At 59.5% G+C, this 16,575-nt stretch overlaps 1 protein-coding gene across 2 annotated transcripts; it reads right to left on the reverse strand.

The window, feature by feature from the left end:
• Positions 1 to 4,017: 4,017 nt before the first annotated feature.
• On the reverse strand, positions 4,018 to 16,088 carry B4GALNT4 (beta-1,4-N-acetyl-galactosaminyltransferase 4). 2 transcript variants are annotated; one of them, XM_039221478.1, is made up of 21 exons: positions 15,909 to 16,088; positions 12,812 to 12,915; positions 12,356 to 12,451; positions 12,175 to 12,270; positions 11,984 to 12,074; positions 11,802 to 11,902; positions 11,554 to 11,621; positions 11,257 to 11,335; positions 10,039 to 10,105; positions 9,763 to 9,897; positions 9,579 to 9,688; positions 9,399 to 9,499; positions 9,207 to 9,307; positions 8,302 to 9,137; positions 8,143 to 8,201; positions 6,024 to 6,313; positions 5,783 to 5,936; positions 5,569 to 5,641; positions 5,304 to 5,457; positions 4,880 to 5,006; positions 4,018 to 4,469 (listed from the first exon to the last, which is right to left on the reverse strand). In XM_039221478.1, exons 1-21 carry the CDS (start codon positions 16,057 to 16,059, stop codon positions 4,346 to 4,348), a joined length of 3,117 nt encoding a protein of 1,038 aa, XP_039077409.1. In that variant the 5' UTR covers positions 16,060 to 16,088; the 3' UTR covers positions 4,018 to 4,345. The 2 variants fall into 2 exon arrangements, with proteins under 2 accessions (XP_039077409.1, XP_039077410.1); XM_039221479.1 differs by lacking the exon at positions 8,143 to 8,201 and having other exon boundaries at positions 8,243 to 9,137.
• Positions 16,089 to 16,575: the final 487 nt, after the last annotated feature.

Here is a 16,575-nt window from a genome sequence, read left to right on the forward strand (position 1 = left end):
TTCTCCCTCTGCCCCTCCTGCACTCACATTCTGTCTCTCTCTCCCTCAACAAGAATTAAACAAACAAAAAAATATTTTAAAAAATGTTTTGTTCTGTTGTTTATTTTGTTATTATTGAGTCTTAAGAGTTCTTTCTGTATTTTGGATAACAGTTCTTTATCCAATGTGTCTTTTGCAAGTATGTTCTCCCTGTCTGTGACTTACCTTCTCATTCTATTGATAATGTCTTTCGCAAAAGTTTTAAGTTCATGAAGTCCTGCTTACCAGTTATTACTCTCATGGACCATGCCTTTGGTGTCATGTCTAAAAAGTCATCATCACGCCTGAGGTCATCCAGGTTTTCTCCTATGTTATCTTCTAAGAGTTTTACAGATTCGTGTTTTACACGTAGGTCTGGGATCCATTCTGAGTTGGCCTCTGTGGAGGCGTGGGGTCTGTGTCTAGATTCACTTCATTTGCATGCGACGTCCAGTTGTTCCAGCAACATTTGTGAAGACATGACCTTTGCTCCATTGTTTTGCGTTTGCTCCTTTGACAAAGAGCATATTTATGTGGGTTGTTTCTGAGCTCTCTATTCTATTCCATTGATTGATTTGTCTACTTTCCATCAACATCACAGTCTTAATCACTGTAGCTTTTCAGTCAGCCTCGAAGTCAAGTGGCGTCTACCCAAGTTTGTTCTTCTCCTTCAATATCATGTGGGCTATTCCGGGTCTTTTGCCTCTTCATATAAACTTTATCATTTATTTATTTATTTATTTATTTATTTATTTATTTAAATTTTTAAATGTTTTATTTATTTCTGAAAGAGAGAGAGACAGCGTGAGCAGGGGAGGGTCAGAGAGAGAGGGAGACACAGAATCGGAACAGGCTCCAGGCTCTGAGCTGGCTGTCAGCACAGAGCCTGACATGGGGCTCAAACCCACGAACCATGAGATCATGACCTGAGCCGAAGTCGGACGCTCAACCGACTGGGCCACCCAGGCACCCCTCTTCATATAAACTTTAGATCAATTTGTTGATATCCACAAAATAACTTGCTGTGATTTTAACTGGGATTGCATTGAATCTATAGATCAAGTTGGGAAGAATAGTCATCATGGTAATATTGAGTCTTCCTATTCACTAACGTGGATATTTCTCCATTTATTTGATTTTTCTATGATTTTGTTCATTGGAGTTTTGCAGCTTTCCTTGCTTGTGCATATTTTGTTGGATTTATACCTAAGTAACTATTTTTTTGGTGTTAATGTAAATGGTATTGTGTTTTAAATTTCAAATTCCAATTGTTCATTGCTGGTGTATAGGAAAGCAATTGACTTGTGTATATTAACCTTATATCCTGTAACATTGCTACAATTGCTTATAAATTCCAGGAGGGTTTTTTTTTTCCTTCGGTTTTGTTTCTTTTCTTCCTTCCTTCCTTCCTTCTTTCTTTTTGCTGATTCTTTTGGATTTTTACATAGATGATCATCTGCAAACAAAGCCATTTATGTGTGTGTCCCTTTTATTTCCCATATGTTTACTTTTTTATTTTCTTGTCTTATTGCATTAGCTAGTACAACTGACCCATGAACACCATGGGTTTGTACTATGCAGGTCCACTTGTTTGTGGATTAAAAAAAAATACAGTACTGTACTGCGTTTTCTTTTTCTTAATAACATTTTCTTTTTTCTAGCTTATTTTGAGAATACAATATATAATACACATATTTAAAATATGTCTCAATTGACCATTTATTTTATCAGTAAGGCTTCAACAGTAGGCTATAAGTAGTTAAGTTTTGGGGGGAGTCAAAGGTTATACATGGATTTTTCCCTCTGCAGGGGGTTTTGTCCCTAAGGCCTGTGTTGTTCAAGAGTCAACTGTACTTCCAATACGATGTTGAAAAGGAGTGATGAGAGGAGTTTATTGTTAATTTAAAAAATTTCCTCAAGTGTCACCTCTGAGCTCTTTTACCCACTGGCATCCCTGGTAGCTTTACAGGCTTCAGATCATTTCTGGGATGTCACCTTTTCAGATTTGCTTTTTCTGACCACTGTTTACAACTGCAGTCTCAACTCAAGCTCACTGTTCTCTTTCCTGGCTTAATTTTTTTCTACAACAGTTGCCACCACCTAATATACTAGACATTTTCTTTATTCTGTCTATTATCTGCTCCTCCTCACCCTTCACCAGAACATAAGTTCCATGAATGTAGAAGATTCTTGTCTCTTTCGTTCAGTTTTCCTTTAGTACTTAACATAGTTGGTGTTCAATGAATAGTTGTTAAAATGGATTAATAAATTATGTTATATGTATAGTCCAGATTACATGTGATTTTGTTTATAATTTTCTTCTGCTCCCAGAGGTAATTGTTTTTCTGCTGTGTATGCTTCACCTGCTTGTTGTTTGCCTCCCCCCTGCCAACAGCCCCCCCCCCCCAATTTAGAGAATGTATTCCTAAATCCAGCACTAGTTCTTTTCTTGTTATGAAATATGTGAGTGGAGAAAGTTCCCTCTGAACGAGATACGTGGGGAGAAGTGGGCAGTATGAGCTACAGGCACCTGGTAGCTCCTGAGCAGGAATGTGGCAGGTTGGTTGTCGTCTGCCCTGTAGGCACTTATGCTCTCTGGACCAGCAGGATTTGCCATGAAGCCCGCGTATTAGAGGCGACTTTGTGTCTACACACATCTGCTGGCTACTCGTCAGCAGTGGCAGTGGTCAGTGTCCCTTCCAGCAGGGTCATTTCTAGAGTCTTCTCAGGGCCAGATGGTGGTATCCATCTGGTTCTTTCATTGCAATCCTTCCTGCTGCCTCATGTTCATGGTGAGGCAGGACCTAAGAATACAACTTGGGTCAATCTCATGAGGATTATTTGGGCTTCTAGGTGGACATACTGCCTTCCCACTTAATGTGAGTGAGAAAGTACAGAGCATTGTGGCCGCAAAGAATCCAGGCCCTAATCCCTGGAACCTGTGACTGTCACCTGACATGGCAAAAAGGACTTTGCAGGTGGGATTACATAAAGAATGTTGATTGAGATGCGGAGATTATCCTGAATAAGGGAGGGAGCAGTATAATCACACATGTCCTTACAAGAGGAGGCAGGAGGGCCAGAGAGATGTGATGAAGGAAGCAGAGGTGACAGACACAGGAAGGGAGGGCTCTGAAGACAGCAAGCCTTTGGCTTTGAAGACAGAGGCAGCAGCCCTGAGCCAAGTGGCCTCTAGAAGCAGGGAGAAGACAAGGCAGATTCAGTCCCAAAGCCTCCAGGAGCTTGAGCTGCAGAAACCTTGGTTTTCGGTTCTGACCTCCAGAACATGGTCACACATTCTACTGTGTTCCTGGAAATCTGTTAGGCAGCCACAAGGGACTCATACAGGCAGCTGCCTAGTACCAGGCAGAGCACCAGCCCTCCTCCATCACTAGGACCCATCTTGAGATAGCTGAGACCCCCAGGGAGGAGCTGGGCCTTGACAGCATCATCCAGCCTCTGGGTCAGTACTCTCCGAGTGTTCTCCTGAACCTGACTTCCACTTATATGAACAGAAGTCAAATAATCACCCCCTCCTCCCATTATGGCATAAACAAGCTTGAGTTGGGTTTTCGGCTTCTGGCAGCTCAGCCCGAGTGCCACTCAGGTGGCCATAGTCAGGTGCCGAGTTCACCTTGACCTTCTAGGAAGGTGGGGTAGGGGTAGTTCTGTTTTCAAAAGGAGTGAGTGAGATGGCTGAATGCGCTTTTCTGAAAGCTGTGCAGGCCCTGCCTCATGTCTGTTACTAGTGGCCACATGAGCAACAGGAAAGAGGTCTGAAGCCCTCTCACCTCCAGGTCTCACCTCTGAAGCTCAAGGGGAGAGGGCAGGAAGAGAGTGGCCTTGAGGGTGGGAGAAGGTGGGTTCAGTGTGGCTGCTTTTGCTGTGAGTCAGGAAGGGGCCTCAGGGGCAGAGACAGTGCCCAGGAGAACAGGGCTCTCTGGCAGTCACTGAGGCTGATCTCTGCCCTCCCAAGAAAATGAGGCACAGGACAAGTCAGAACTAAAAAAAATATTTCATTTCATTCTGAATAAAAAACAGAACAGACAGAACTCTCGGAAATCCTGAAAACAATGTCATCGCTACGGCAAAATTTCACAGAAATCATCGCACAGAGTATGGAGACCAAGTCCAGGCCCCAACCAGCTGTGAAGGCTGCCTCTCTGGGGAGGGGCACAAAGGGGGCAGCGGCCTCGCTGGGCCAGGCACCGGTGGTGGCCATTCCCCTGTGATGAACCCTGCCGGCTTCCCAGGGACCAGGCTCAGGGCCCGGCCTCCAGCCCCCACCATGGGCCTGTGGCCAGGGGCTGGGGGGTTGGCCTGGTCTTCAGGGTCCCTCCGTGCGGGAGCCTTTCCGGCCACGTGCGCCCCACATGCCCCGCTTGGAGTGGTAGTGGTGGTAGAAATTCCGCAGTCGGAGTCGCTCCACCTCCAGCCCTGCCTGCAGGACCCTGGGTGGGAGGGAAGTGTCAGGACCCTGGGGAGCAGCGCCTACAGGAACTGGGTGGTAGGGGATACTTGTGGCTGCCCTGGTTCTCCTGGAGCCCGGGGACAGGGCAGCAGGGAAGTGGTCAGGTCCCTGGCCCAGGGGCTAGGGGTGTCAGGTCCCGTGGGACCCCGGTGGGAGATGGGGACTCAGGGCCACCACTGGGCCTATAGGACCTGGGGACAGAATTGGTTAAAAGGCTGTTCCTGCAAAACCCTAGCAGTAGGAAGAGGTTTCGGGGGTGGGGTGGGGTCACAGATCCCGGGAGATGAAGCAGAAGGACTGAGCCCTGCAGCACGTGAGGGCCTCCGGGGCTAGCCCTCCCCACTTCAGCGGAAGTACGCTCAGTCCCCCTGAGGACGGGGAGGCGGTCACCTGTCCAGGAGCTCCCAATCCTCGCCCCCCCACTGGTCCCGGAACTCCTCGGTGTTCATGCCTCCGACGCGGTCAAAGTCTGACTTGTAGATCCCAAAGAGGCCAAAGCCGTTCACCTCCCAGTAGCCTGGGCGGGGAGATGCCTGTCAGACACCAGGCCTGCAGGTCTCCCTCCCCAGACTCAGAGGGGTGTCAAGGGTCACTCTTCTGTGTGCGGTCATAACCGGGAGCCCTCCACATGACTGGGGTGCTGGAGGAGGTTCCTCCCCGGGAGCTTCTGGGGTCCTAGGCAACAGGAAGGGCACTGACGGGCCCTTAGGCCTACCTTGGGGGGTTGGGAGAGGCCCCCAAGGGCCTGGGTCTTACCCTGGCATTGGTGGGACTCCTGGGGTTAGTGGGGCATGGGGGGCATCCAGGGCATTACCATGCGGGTCCCCCGGCGAGCTCCCACAGCCTAGGCGCATGACCACAGGCGCAAAGGCCAGCTTGCCCTCCACACAGTGTTTGCGGATGCAGTCCAGGATGTTGGGGGGGAAATGGATGTGCAGATCACAGAGGAAAACGATGCTGCTGGCGTCCTGGAGGTGGAGGTCATGGGGAGGTCTGAGCACGCCCCTCCCCTCCCCAAGCTGAGCTCCTTCCCTGGCTCCTCGCCTTGCTCATCGTGCTCACCCACCCCTCCCACGCACCTCCACCGCATCCACTCCAGCTTGCAAGCCTGCCGAGCGCTCAAAGTTTCCAGTTCGCCTCAAGTACTGGTACCTGGGGGGAGGGGGGGGGTGACGGAGAGCAGAGGGGTGGGAAGTCACAGGCACTCATCCCCGCGGGCAGGGGCTGGAAAACCCACACCCCCGGGGACACAAGTACGCTCAGTCCCCCCTGGTGGGAGTGGAGGGCTGTTACCGGGGCAGCCGCGCAGAGCGCAGGGCCCGCTCCACGTCCATGTCCTCGCTCTCGAAGTCCACCAGGATGACGCTGAAGCGCGAGTCGTCCGTGCGCGCGTGCAGCGCAGCCATGTCTGCCAGGAACTGCGCCACCCAGCGCGCCTGGTTCTTCACTGGAGGAGGGCAGTGCGGCTGAGCCCACCCCGCCCCGACTCTGCGGTACCCGGCCCGCGGCGCCCCCTCTTCCCAGTCCCGCGCACCTGGCACGATGAAGTGTACCATCACGTCCTGGCGCCAGGCCAGGCGCAGCGGCCGGCACAGCTCGGGGCGGCCGTCGGGGCGCGTGGGGGCGGCCGGGGCGGGCTCCGGACTCTCTGCGTCCGAGTCGGGGTCTCCCGCGTGGGCTCCGGGCAGTCGCAGGAAGACGTACTCGGACAGCCGCCGGCGGCCAGCGCCGCGCTCCTGCAGCTCCAGCTCCAGCAGGAAACGGCTGCCGCGCGCGGAGTCGCGGCGCTTCTCCACGTTCACGATGCGCAGAAGCGCGTAGCGCCTGGGAGGCGGGGCTGGGTCGGCAGCCGCTTCGCTGCCCCCACCTCTCGGCCCTGCGGGTCGCCCCCAGCCCCGGACACCAGGGGGCCCCTCAGAGGACTGCGGCCGAAGTCCCTTGTCCCCCAGGCGGCCACAACCCCTCACACCGCCTGTCCCCCCTGCGCAGCCGCCTCTGTGGTCTCGCCACCACTCACACAGCCAGGGGTCTTCATGGTGGCGCCTCCCACGGTCCACAGGACGCGATTCGCTTGTCTTACCCTGACGTCCTAGGACCTTAGGCCGAGCCTAACTTGCCTTCAACGTTCCCTGTGCTGGGCGAGCAGGCGTCCCGGCCCATTGTCTCTTTGTTACGGGGCATCCAATCGCAAGCTTGCCGCACTCCTCCCCTGCTCACCCCAGGGCTCCTCAGAGAAGCCTCCCTGTGCCTCTGCTGGCACCAGCCCGGGGCTAACCTGACACAGGGCACGATGCCACCGGGCCTACCCTGCACCTCTTCCGCCCTTCCCCTTGCTCCCCGGCTGGGTGTCTTCCGTCCTCCACCGTGTTACCAAGCAGAGGCTTCTCATCCTGGGACAACAGGGTGCCCTGCCCTTGACTGAGGTTGCCTCTTTCTCTCGCTGCATGTCTTCCCTTTGCAGCCCCCTCACCGTGGGAGCCTACCTGTGTGACCCCCAAGGGGCCCCAACTCCTCCCTTCAACCCTGGCCATCCCCACCGTGCTCTCCCCGAGTGTCAGGAACTTTCTGCCCCAGACACTCGGGCTCTATCTGCACTCGCAGTCCGTGGGGCAACCCACGCCCTACTCTCAGGAAGCTTGGGGCCAAGAACTCAGTCTCCCAGAATCAAATCCTTGCTGTTTCCACACCGTCTCATCACTGCCTGGAAGACGCGCGGCAGTCATGGCCCCTATGGGTTCCCCATCCCGTCCACTCCCCTCCAAGGCAGCGACGGGCCTGTCTTCAACCTCAATAGGTCAAACCCCTGTCCTGCTCAAAACCTGCTATCGTAGGCTGGAAAACTGAGTCCTGGGCAGGTGGCTCACGGCCCGTAATGGCCCCTTCTCTGCTCTCTGCACACCAGGTCCCCGCCCCCTGCCCCAGGGCCTCTGCCTCCACCAGTGGTCTGTGCGCCGGTTCTGCTCCTCTTTCAAGGTTCACAGAACTCACCAGTGTCTCCTTTGGGGCCACCTTGGGCCTCCCATTCTCCACCCCACTTGTGTACGTGAGGTGGAGACAGGCCTGGATTCCTGGGGCCTGGTGGGGGGCAGAGGCAGCAAGGGGGCAGGAGCCCTGCGCTCCCCTGGGTCAGAGGAAGACCCCTTGGAAGACCCAGCAGCCCTGCGCCTGAGGAGGAGGGAAGGTCCCGGGACTCTCCACTTGACCTCTGGGTGTGTGTCTAATTGGAGGAGGGGCCTGGCTGGCTCCGATTCATTCTTGGGTTCAGGCCCAAGGGGACAGGGTGGGTTTGGAGGCACAGGACAGGAAAGCCTGCCCTGGGTGCCTGTGAGGAGGTGAGGCTTTAACACTGGACAAGTCCCTCGGACAGTAAGAGGCCCCAGGACACAGGGAAGAGGCAGGGAGAGAAAACTCTTCCCTATGGGGGTGCGTGTGCCGTGCCCAGACCAGTGCCCTGTTAAACCTGGGAAGGTCTGAAGACACCACAGAGGCCAGGACCTCCCCTCCCCCTTACACGCCCCCTCCCCTTCCCACACACCCCTTGCCATGGCCTCCCCTCTCACACACACTCCCCCCGCCCCCTCCCGCAGTCACTCACCCCCCAGGACCCCCTCCCCCCCCCCCCCCCGGGGCTCCCCTCCCCCGCACCCTCGTACCCGCCGTGCCGAGCATTGAGCCGCTCCATGTACTGCGCTACCACGTCCACGGCCTCGGCCTCGGGCAGNCCGGGGGCTCCCCTCCCCCGCACCCTCGTACCCGCCGTGCCGAGCATTGAGCCGCTCCATGTACTGCGCTACCACGTCCACGGCCTCGGCCTCGGGCAGCTGCAGGTTCCCCGACACGTTGCAGCGCAGGTCGTTCCAGTCGGAGCGCAGCAGCTCGAAGTCCACGGCGCCCACGCTGAACGTGCGCTGCCAGTCAATGGCGTCCTCGCGCCAGCGGCCTGGGGGGGCTCCCGCGGCCTCCTCGCTGTCCGCGTCCTCGCCGCGTGCGCGGTCGTCGTCCGCCTCCTCTTCCTCCCCGCGCGCCCCAGGCAGCTGCACCCTGGACACCTGGGACAGGCTCAGGAAGGAGGTCACGGGCTGCGCTTCTGACGACAGGTTGGAGGCCGCGGTGGGTGCCCTGCGTCCCAGCATGCGTGGCTGGCCCTCCCGGCTCCCCTGGGTGGCCTGCGCCCAGGCTGGGGGCCTCGGCTCTGGGGCCTGGGAGCCACCGGTCCTGCGGCCCCGAGGCCGGGGCGGGCGTGGGGGCGCCCGCAGCTGCACCCGGGGAAGCGGTCTGGGACGGAGGAAGACTCCGGGGAAGGGCGGCCAGGGGGGGCCGCGTGGGCTGAGAGGCGGCAGGGCCCGCGGGGGCGCCCGCAGCCCCGGCCGCACCCGCGTCACATACACTTTCGGGGGCGGCTGGTCAGCGGCAGCAGCGTGGGGGCGCAGGGCGCGGCCCAAGAAGAGGGGCAGGGGGCGCGCGGCAGGGTTGGCCCAGCTCAGCGCCCGGGAGCGCCTGGGCGCGGGCAGGTCTTGGGGGCTGGGAGGTGCTGGCGGGGTAGGCGTGGCTCCGGGCGCGGCCGCAGAGAGTCGGCTCTGCAGGGGGGACGCCTCGGTGGGCTCCAGGCTGTCTAGCAGCTCGCCCTCGTCCTCGTCGTCCAGGAAGTCTGCAGGAAGCACAGGTAAGCCTGCCAGCCCAGGTGCGCGCAGACTGGGGGGTGCTGGGGGGCACTCACCGTCCGGGTTGAGGAAGAGGAAGGCTCGGCGCTGCACCTCTTCCTCCTCATCTTCCTCTCCCTCCTCCCTGTCCATCTTCATGTATTTATAGAACCCAAACCTGGGGCGGTGCGGGGCATCAGAGAGGGGGCCCCCCCCCCCCCCCCCGCTCCGCAGAGGCCCCGCCCTCGCCCCCCGCCGGCCCCTCCTACCTTTCCAAGTACAGCGGTGACTCGCGGTAGAAGCACTTGTTTTCTGTCTCCATGTGTGTGAGGCGCGTGTGGTCATTGGGGTAGACAAAGGACAGGTACACCTGCGGGCAGGGCAGAGGGTTCAGGGGACCCTGGGAGGGAGGCCAGGCCTCAGAGAAGGTGCTGGTGAAAGGCACTTACAAACTGCAGTCCCTGGTATCTCGCAATGGGAAAGTCCTTGACGACGTAGGTGGGGGCGTAGGCGCAGGGCTCCAGCACGTTCTCCAGACTCGAAGGCTCTACCCGAGGTGCTGTGGGAAGGGTGGTCACAGAGTGGCAGGGTGGGTATGCCCGCCCCGGCCCACCCCCCTCGGTCCCCTCTTACTGAGGAAGAAGGTGTCTCGGGGGTCTGGGCGCAGCATGTCAGCTCTGGGCTCCTCCTGTGGCAGGCGTCCCCCCACGTGGCTGGCTGGAGACTGGGGGACATGGGCCACATGGTCCATCTTCAGGGATGATTCATCTGGGGAGAGAGGAATGTGTGGGGTCCTCAGGAGTACCCGAAGGCCACTCCTCATTCCTCCCCACCCACATCCAGAGGCTATCCCAGAGACCCAGGATCAGGAGCCCGCCCCCGTCCCCAGAGAGGCACTGGGCTCCACACCTGTGTACAGGGAGATGTGAGCAGAGCCTATGACCTCAAACTTCAGTCCCGGCAGGAAGGCTCGCCACTAGGGAAGGGAGAGTGCGGTCAGGGCCAAAGCTCTGTGTCCTGGAGCTGGAGAGGAATGGGTCTTTTCTGATGTGAGCATGGGGAACGAGTGGGGACGGCCCCTTCAAGGGCACAGGGAGCAGCTTGGAGGGTGGATGGGAGGCCCCTCCCCCCATGTTCCCTCCACGCCTTTCTTGACATCCTGAGCACTTCCCTGCCTGCTGCTTATGGTGTTGCCATGGGCTCCTCCATGCTGCAGCCGTTGCCCTCCTGGTGGTCACAGGTAGCCTTCCATAGGCCCCTACCCCTCACCTCACAGGACCTCACCCTCCCTGTTTCCCCATTTCTGTGGCCTCTCCTTCTCAATCTCCTTCTCTTCTGCAGCTTCTGTCCCTCCCTCCCTCAGGTTGGGGTTTCTGGGAGCTGTTCCAGTCCCTCTTCCTTCCTAGCTCATTCTGGGTCTTCTTGGCACCCCATGGCTTTCACAAGGTCACCCCAAACCTGCGTCTCCAGCCTGGACTCCCTGCCAGATGAGCTGGGTTGATGCCTGGCACTCACAGCACACACATGCCCCAGCCCCCCAGCCCCGCAGCCCCGCAGCCCCCCAGCCCTACCTCACCCAGCCAGGTCCAGGCCCTCTATCTTATGCACCTGCCACTTCTTCCTTTCCCACCTCCTTGCTTCAGGGACCATGCATAAAAGATCCCTCCCCCAGGCCCTCTGCAGCAGGGGTCAAAGGGTGCTTCCTAAAATGCAAACCCAATTGCTGTGGGCTGTCCAGAGTTGTCCAGGGTTGGCCCCACAGGCCTGGCCCCGGAACCTCTGGAGTTCTGGAAGAACTCTGGATGGTTCCATTCCTCTGCTGTTCTCAAGATCTGGAGTTTACCTGATGCACCCCCATCCCAAATTCTCTCCTCATTGGATCTCGCTATGAATGTCTCATCTCTCAAGGCTGTACTCAAGCACCACTTCCTCCATGAAGCCTCCCTGAGCAGACAGAGTTGACCTTGGACCCCTGTCCCTGAGCGTCTGCTTTGCTAACTAGATGGGAACTCCTGGGATGGGGGGGCAGGGTCCACACCATTGTCCTGCAGGGAGTGTTGGGAGCAGAGAGGGCAGGGGAGGGGACATGAATTCTCCAGAAGCCCACGGATGGCAGGCCACACTCACGCCCACTTCCACGTGGTCTGAGCCTCGGTCATCCTGCTTGTGCAGCAGCTCAAAGTAGTACCTCCGGGAGGCCATGAGCCTGGGGACACAAGCAGTCAGCGGGACGTGCCCCTACCACTGGGACGTGCCAGGAGCCCCAAACAGAAAGCCCAGAAAAAGTGGGGTGCTCAGCGATGGTCCCTCAAGGGGGATGGCACTGTGGCCGGGACAGTACAGGTGCGTGGTTTCCTGTGTGCTAGTGCAGGTCTCCCTACCCCTCCCATACACACTTGTGCACACACACTCCTAGTCACTCACCGCTTGGGCTTGGACACCTGTGAGCTGAACTTGGTGAATTCCCCAGGTGCCGTCCACTCTGAGCCAGTCTGGGAAGTGATACAGAAGGGTGGGGGGGTTCACTCTCTCCTTGGGGGCACCAGCCTCATCCAGTCCCCGTCCCTCAGAAGCTGGAGGAGACAGGTGACGGAGGCGGAGGCGGCCCAGTGAAGACAGATGGGGGTGTGGGTGGAGGGGCTGGGGTGGGAGGGCTGTGGGGTTAAGGGTACCTTGCCCACAAAGGCCACCAGCTGGGCACCCGCCGGGCTCTCATTTGGGCTCAGCCAGAACTCAGAGTTGTCATCCGAAGCCACAGAGAACTGGACATCTCCTAGGCCACAGGACAGGGGCTCAGGGGAGGGGTGTGGGCCCTTCATGCTGCCCCCTCCCTGGCACATCCCCACCCCCGCACCATCTCTGGCTGGGTGGATGAAGCCGAAAATCCGTAGTCCATAGTTCTTCCACTTGGGGGACACAGCCAACTTCTTCACGGTGGTGCGAGTCTGGTGGGGGGCAGTGGCCTCTGACGTCAAAGCCTTTCCACATTGAGGGGCCAGCCCTGCCCTGTCCAGCCCCCGCCCCCGCCCCGGCCCCGGCACTCACGTGCGGGAACAGCGGGAAGTGCAGGTTCCTCCTCAGATGGCCCACGGCGCCTCCACACCAGTCCTCAAACACATGCAGGTTCACCTGGCCCTTGTACTGGGGGTGGGAGGGGGGCCTTACCTTCTGCACAGCCCTAACCCCAGCACTCCCCTGAAGCCCATCACAGCGGAGCAAAGCTCACCTCTTCCCACCACGGGGGCACCTGATGGGTGAGGTTCAGAGGGGGTGGCTTTCCAGCCCCCACAGGAAACAGCATGTTTGGGTCCTGTCCTTCCGGCTACAGGACAGAAAGGGCACCAGGATCAAAGCGGAGCAATGGGAAGACAGGGAGGGGTCACACACCCACACACACCGGGACACAACCTCACAAGGACTCCCTTGCACACATCCAGCCAAAAAACCCCGAATCCATTGTGCCACAACCACACACACCCAGAGGACCCTCACCGCACCTGCCCAGGCAGGCACTGGCCAGCACACACGTGCACACCCATACCCGTCTGGACGTGAACTGTAACTGGGCCATGCCGGGTGCCTGTACCCGCATCCATCCACGCAGCCCACACGCCCCGAGGTCACTGTGTGGACATGAGTGTGTGCGCTGCACACATGCGTTCTTTCGCACAGCCCTGCTCACCACCTGCTCCTCCTCACGACTCTCGCTGGAGTCCTCTGCCCTCTGTGTGGACAGCGCAGCCCGGACGCCCCTGCCCTCTGTCACACCGCTCAGCTTCTCACCATCTGTGGGCGGCATGTGGGGCATGACTGGGGCCCAGGCTCTCTCCAAGGCACAGCCCCTGCTGCTGTGGGTCAGGTGGGGTCAGTGGTGTCTCCTGCTGAAGCCTCTCCACTTCAGGCTGCTCCCTGCCCTGCCCAGCGCCCCACCTGTGGCCGTGCAATTGCTCTCTGGGCCCTTCTTCCACGTCCCACCTCTGGAGTGGGCAGCCCCCCGCCCCCCAAGCCCTCCACCGGGCTTTTCCTAGCCCCTGACTGGTGCCAGGGAGCAGAGTTACGTGCATGCACATGCTAATGTATATGCACACACACTTATCTGATCATCCTCACCAGCGGCTCCGCCTGCAGGAAGGCCCCCAGGACTACTGCGCCCTCAGCGATTTCCCTCGTCCTGAGGGTTCTGTCTCCCTCCCTCATCAGAACTGAGTGCTATGGGTTAGTGCTGGAGCTTGTTATTGCAAGGCTGGTGCTTTCGTCCTAAGGCTAAACCAGCCCCCACTCACAGCACATGTGCCCCCTGCTGGCCTTGAGACAGGGGTTCAGGACCAAAGGAGCCCTGGCACCAGACAGAACGGAACAGACACAGTAGTCTGGCTGCTGGGGGTCTGGGGGCCAGTGTGGCTCCGGAGAGAGACTGTGCCTTTGAGGAACCCTTCCTAGGTCTGTCTGTGGGATCTCCAGAGCTTGGCACCCTTAGAAACACCTTCTATCCGGGGGCAGACTGTCCCCATGCCCCTAGATCCCTCAAATTCCCAGGCTTCTTGCCTAAGCTGTGGACCTGAACATTCCACCCTGTCCTCTGTGGGTGCCACACCCTGGGACCCAAGGCTCTTCTGGGAGGCTTTATTATATCCCGCCTCTGCCCCTCCTGGTGCTCTCTCCCATCCAGGGATACCCAATCCAGGAGCACCCCCTCTGCTCCAGGACATGCCTAAGTTTCGACAGCCATGCCCATCCTTCAACCCAGACCCACAGATTCATGTGTGGACACAAATCGCTTGAGTCCCTTCTCCAGGGGAGGGGATCTGACCTTAGTCTCCTGCCTGTAGGACCCCTGTGGTACCTGCCCACCTGCTCTTTCTTCTGGGTTCCTCCTCCACTGTCCTCTGCCCAGCTGAGAGATGAGCCCCTAAGAGGCTCCTGGCCAAAGCCCCCCAGCCCGGCCCTGATGTTCCCTGCCCACCAAGCTAAGTCCATGGGTACCAGGAGCCTTCTGTGGTGGGGTCCCAGCCCAGGCTGCCACCACTGTCTAGCACACTGAGGTCTCTAGAGGCCTTCTGCCACATAGGTATCCTGCAGGGCCACGTGCCAGTCCCCCCGCCCCCCTCATCCTACCCCAGTTGGAAGTGAAGACAGCACTGACCCAAGAGTCAAAAAAGGCCTCAGGTGTGTCCAGCTGCTCAGATTTTCAAAAGCCTTTCCCTGGTGGGAACCCAGGTGGCTGGACAGAAGGTGGGACTGCAGCCCAGAGCCAAGACTGGTGGGCTGGGGCTGTTCCCGGAGGGTGCCCCATGAGAGTATGACCTTCCAGGACCCTGAACAGCTCCTGCTCACCCAGGAGTCTGGTGAGACTCCCAGCTCCTCTGCTGGGCCAGCTGAGAGCGGAGAGGGCCTCAGAAATGGGGTTCCCACACTTCCACCCCCTCCCAGTTGCTGAGCTAGACTCCCCAGCTACTCAGGAAGTCAAGTTGGTGAGGACTGTGGTTGCTCGGAAAGCCACAGAGGTGCCTGGGAATGGGAGGTTGGTTTTCTTCTGTGTCACTGGTCACGCTCCAGGGTCCTGCCTTATTTGCTGACAGCTGGGGGGAGGGGGGCTTCTTTTAGGGACTGAGCAGTGCTGGGGGCCCCTCATGGGTGTGGTGGCTGTGAGGGGTGTAGACTCTGGGGGGTTGGGACAAGCTCCAGACCCCTGGCCTGGGAGGTCTGTGGAGCCAGGTACCCAGGCACATGGAGGGGAGGCAGGAGTGGGACTCAACAGGGTGGCCCTGGGTGCGGTGAGCCAAAGTCATTGTTAGGAAGGGGGGTTAGGAAGCAGGACCCTCGCCCCTGACCTCCCACCCTAAGGAGGTCTTCCTTAAGAAGAGGCAGTGGTAGCCTGGCTGGGAGCTCCCCCGCCCTGGGCAGAGGCTTCCACTCTGGCCTCTGCTGGGAGGTTTGGGTAGGTGTGTGTTTTGGGGAGGGGGGGGGTTACTCCTGCCCTGAGGTGCTTCTGTTTCTCCCATACCCTCCCCCAGGCTCCAGGCTCCCTGGCTCTCCCCTTCCCACCAGGCTGTCAGAGTCTCATCCCTCCTGCCAGGCACACTCCCTCCAGACGTGTGTCAGCAGCCACCACCTTCGAGAGGCCATCCACATCCCCTGCCCTGGCTCTTCCGCACAACACTCACCAGGACCTGATTTGCTTTGTGGGTTCATTGTCCTCACTAGAGTGTGAGCTGGAGGAGCCTGGAAAAGTTTACTCCAGGCAGTTCAGGGGGCCCCAGGCTGGATCCCCATCACTATGCTTCCCCACCCCCACCTCCCAACACGAAAGCCTGTCAGTCCCTGGTTACAGGGTTACCTAGGGCACCCCCTCCAGGAAGCGTTCCACAGCACCAGTCAGCTCCCTCCAGATCCTCCCCCACCCCACCCCATCTCTCCCTTTTTCCTCAGCAGATGGGTAAACTGAGGCTCTGCTCAGGAGACAGTGGTGGAGGTGCAAGGCCTTGAAAACCCCAGCTGCAGGGCCTGGGGGCGATCTCTCTGTTAACCCCGTCCCTTCTGGCTCCAGGTCAGATCCCGGAGTCGGCCCAGGTTCGGGGACGCTCCCCAAGAGGGTCGCGCACGTCACTGCTGACGTCATTGGGCTCCGGGCCGGGCCGAACCGCGCCCCCTGCCCAAATATAGCAGAACTGGGAAGGGCGGCCGGGGTCTCCGGGCGCGGTGAGAAGGCCCAGTACTCGCGCTTCTCGGGGTCCTCACCACCCCCACCCCAGCCCCAGGGCTCGCGCCCCCTCCCGTACCTCGCCCGTAGCCCAGCCGCTGGCGCAGCGCGCGGCCCTGGCGCACCAGGTTCAGGTGCACGTACGTGAGCCACGCGGCGCAGGTGAGCAGCACCAGCAGGAGCAGCAGCTTGATCTGTTTGCGGATCTTCTTCACCGGGAACCACGGCATCGCGCCCGGCCCCGCCCCGCCTCGGGCCGTGTTCAGCGGCACCGCTGCGGCCCCCGGTTCCCGCGCGCCCCACGCCGCGTCCCCCGGCCCCGCATGGCCCTTTGTCCGCCGCCCGCGGCCACACGGTGCGGCCGCGACCCCAGGCTGGCCCTCCGGCCGCGGGCCCGGGGTGGGCGGCGGAGCGGCTCCCGGCGGTGCCCCCGCCCGGCCCCGCCCGGCCGCTCGGGCTCCACGCTCCTGGGGGCCGCGGCGGGACCGAGCAGCATCCACGCTGCGGTGCTACCCACCGTGAAACGGGCCCGGCCGCCGCGCGGCGCGAGCCAACCCGGGCCCGGCCAGCCCGCGGGGAGCCAATCCGCGGCGCGGGAGGCGGGGCCGGCGGGTTAGGGTGTGCCCGCCGCTCGTCTCCACGCAACGCGCGCGCATCCACCTGGGCGCGCCGGCCCGCGCTGCTCGGGGGCGCGGGGACCCGGACGCGGGTTGCGGGGCACTAGGAGGTGTGGGGGCCTAGGGCCG

Source organism: Hyaena hyaena, unplaced genomic scaffold (assembly GCF_003009895.1).
Source record: "Hyaena hyaena isolate Hyena2069 unplaced genomic scaffold, ASM300989v1 scaffold_989, whole genome shotgun sequence".
NCBI lineage: Eukaryota > Metazoa > Chordata > Mammalia > Carnivora > Hyaenidae > Hyaena > Hyaena hyaena.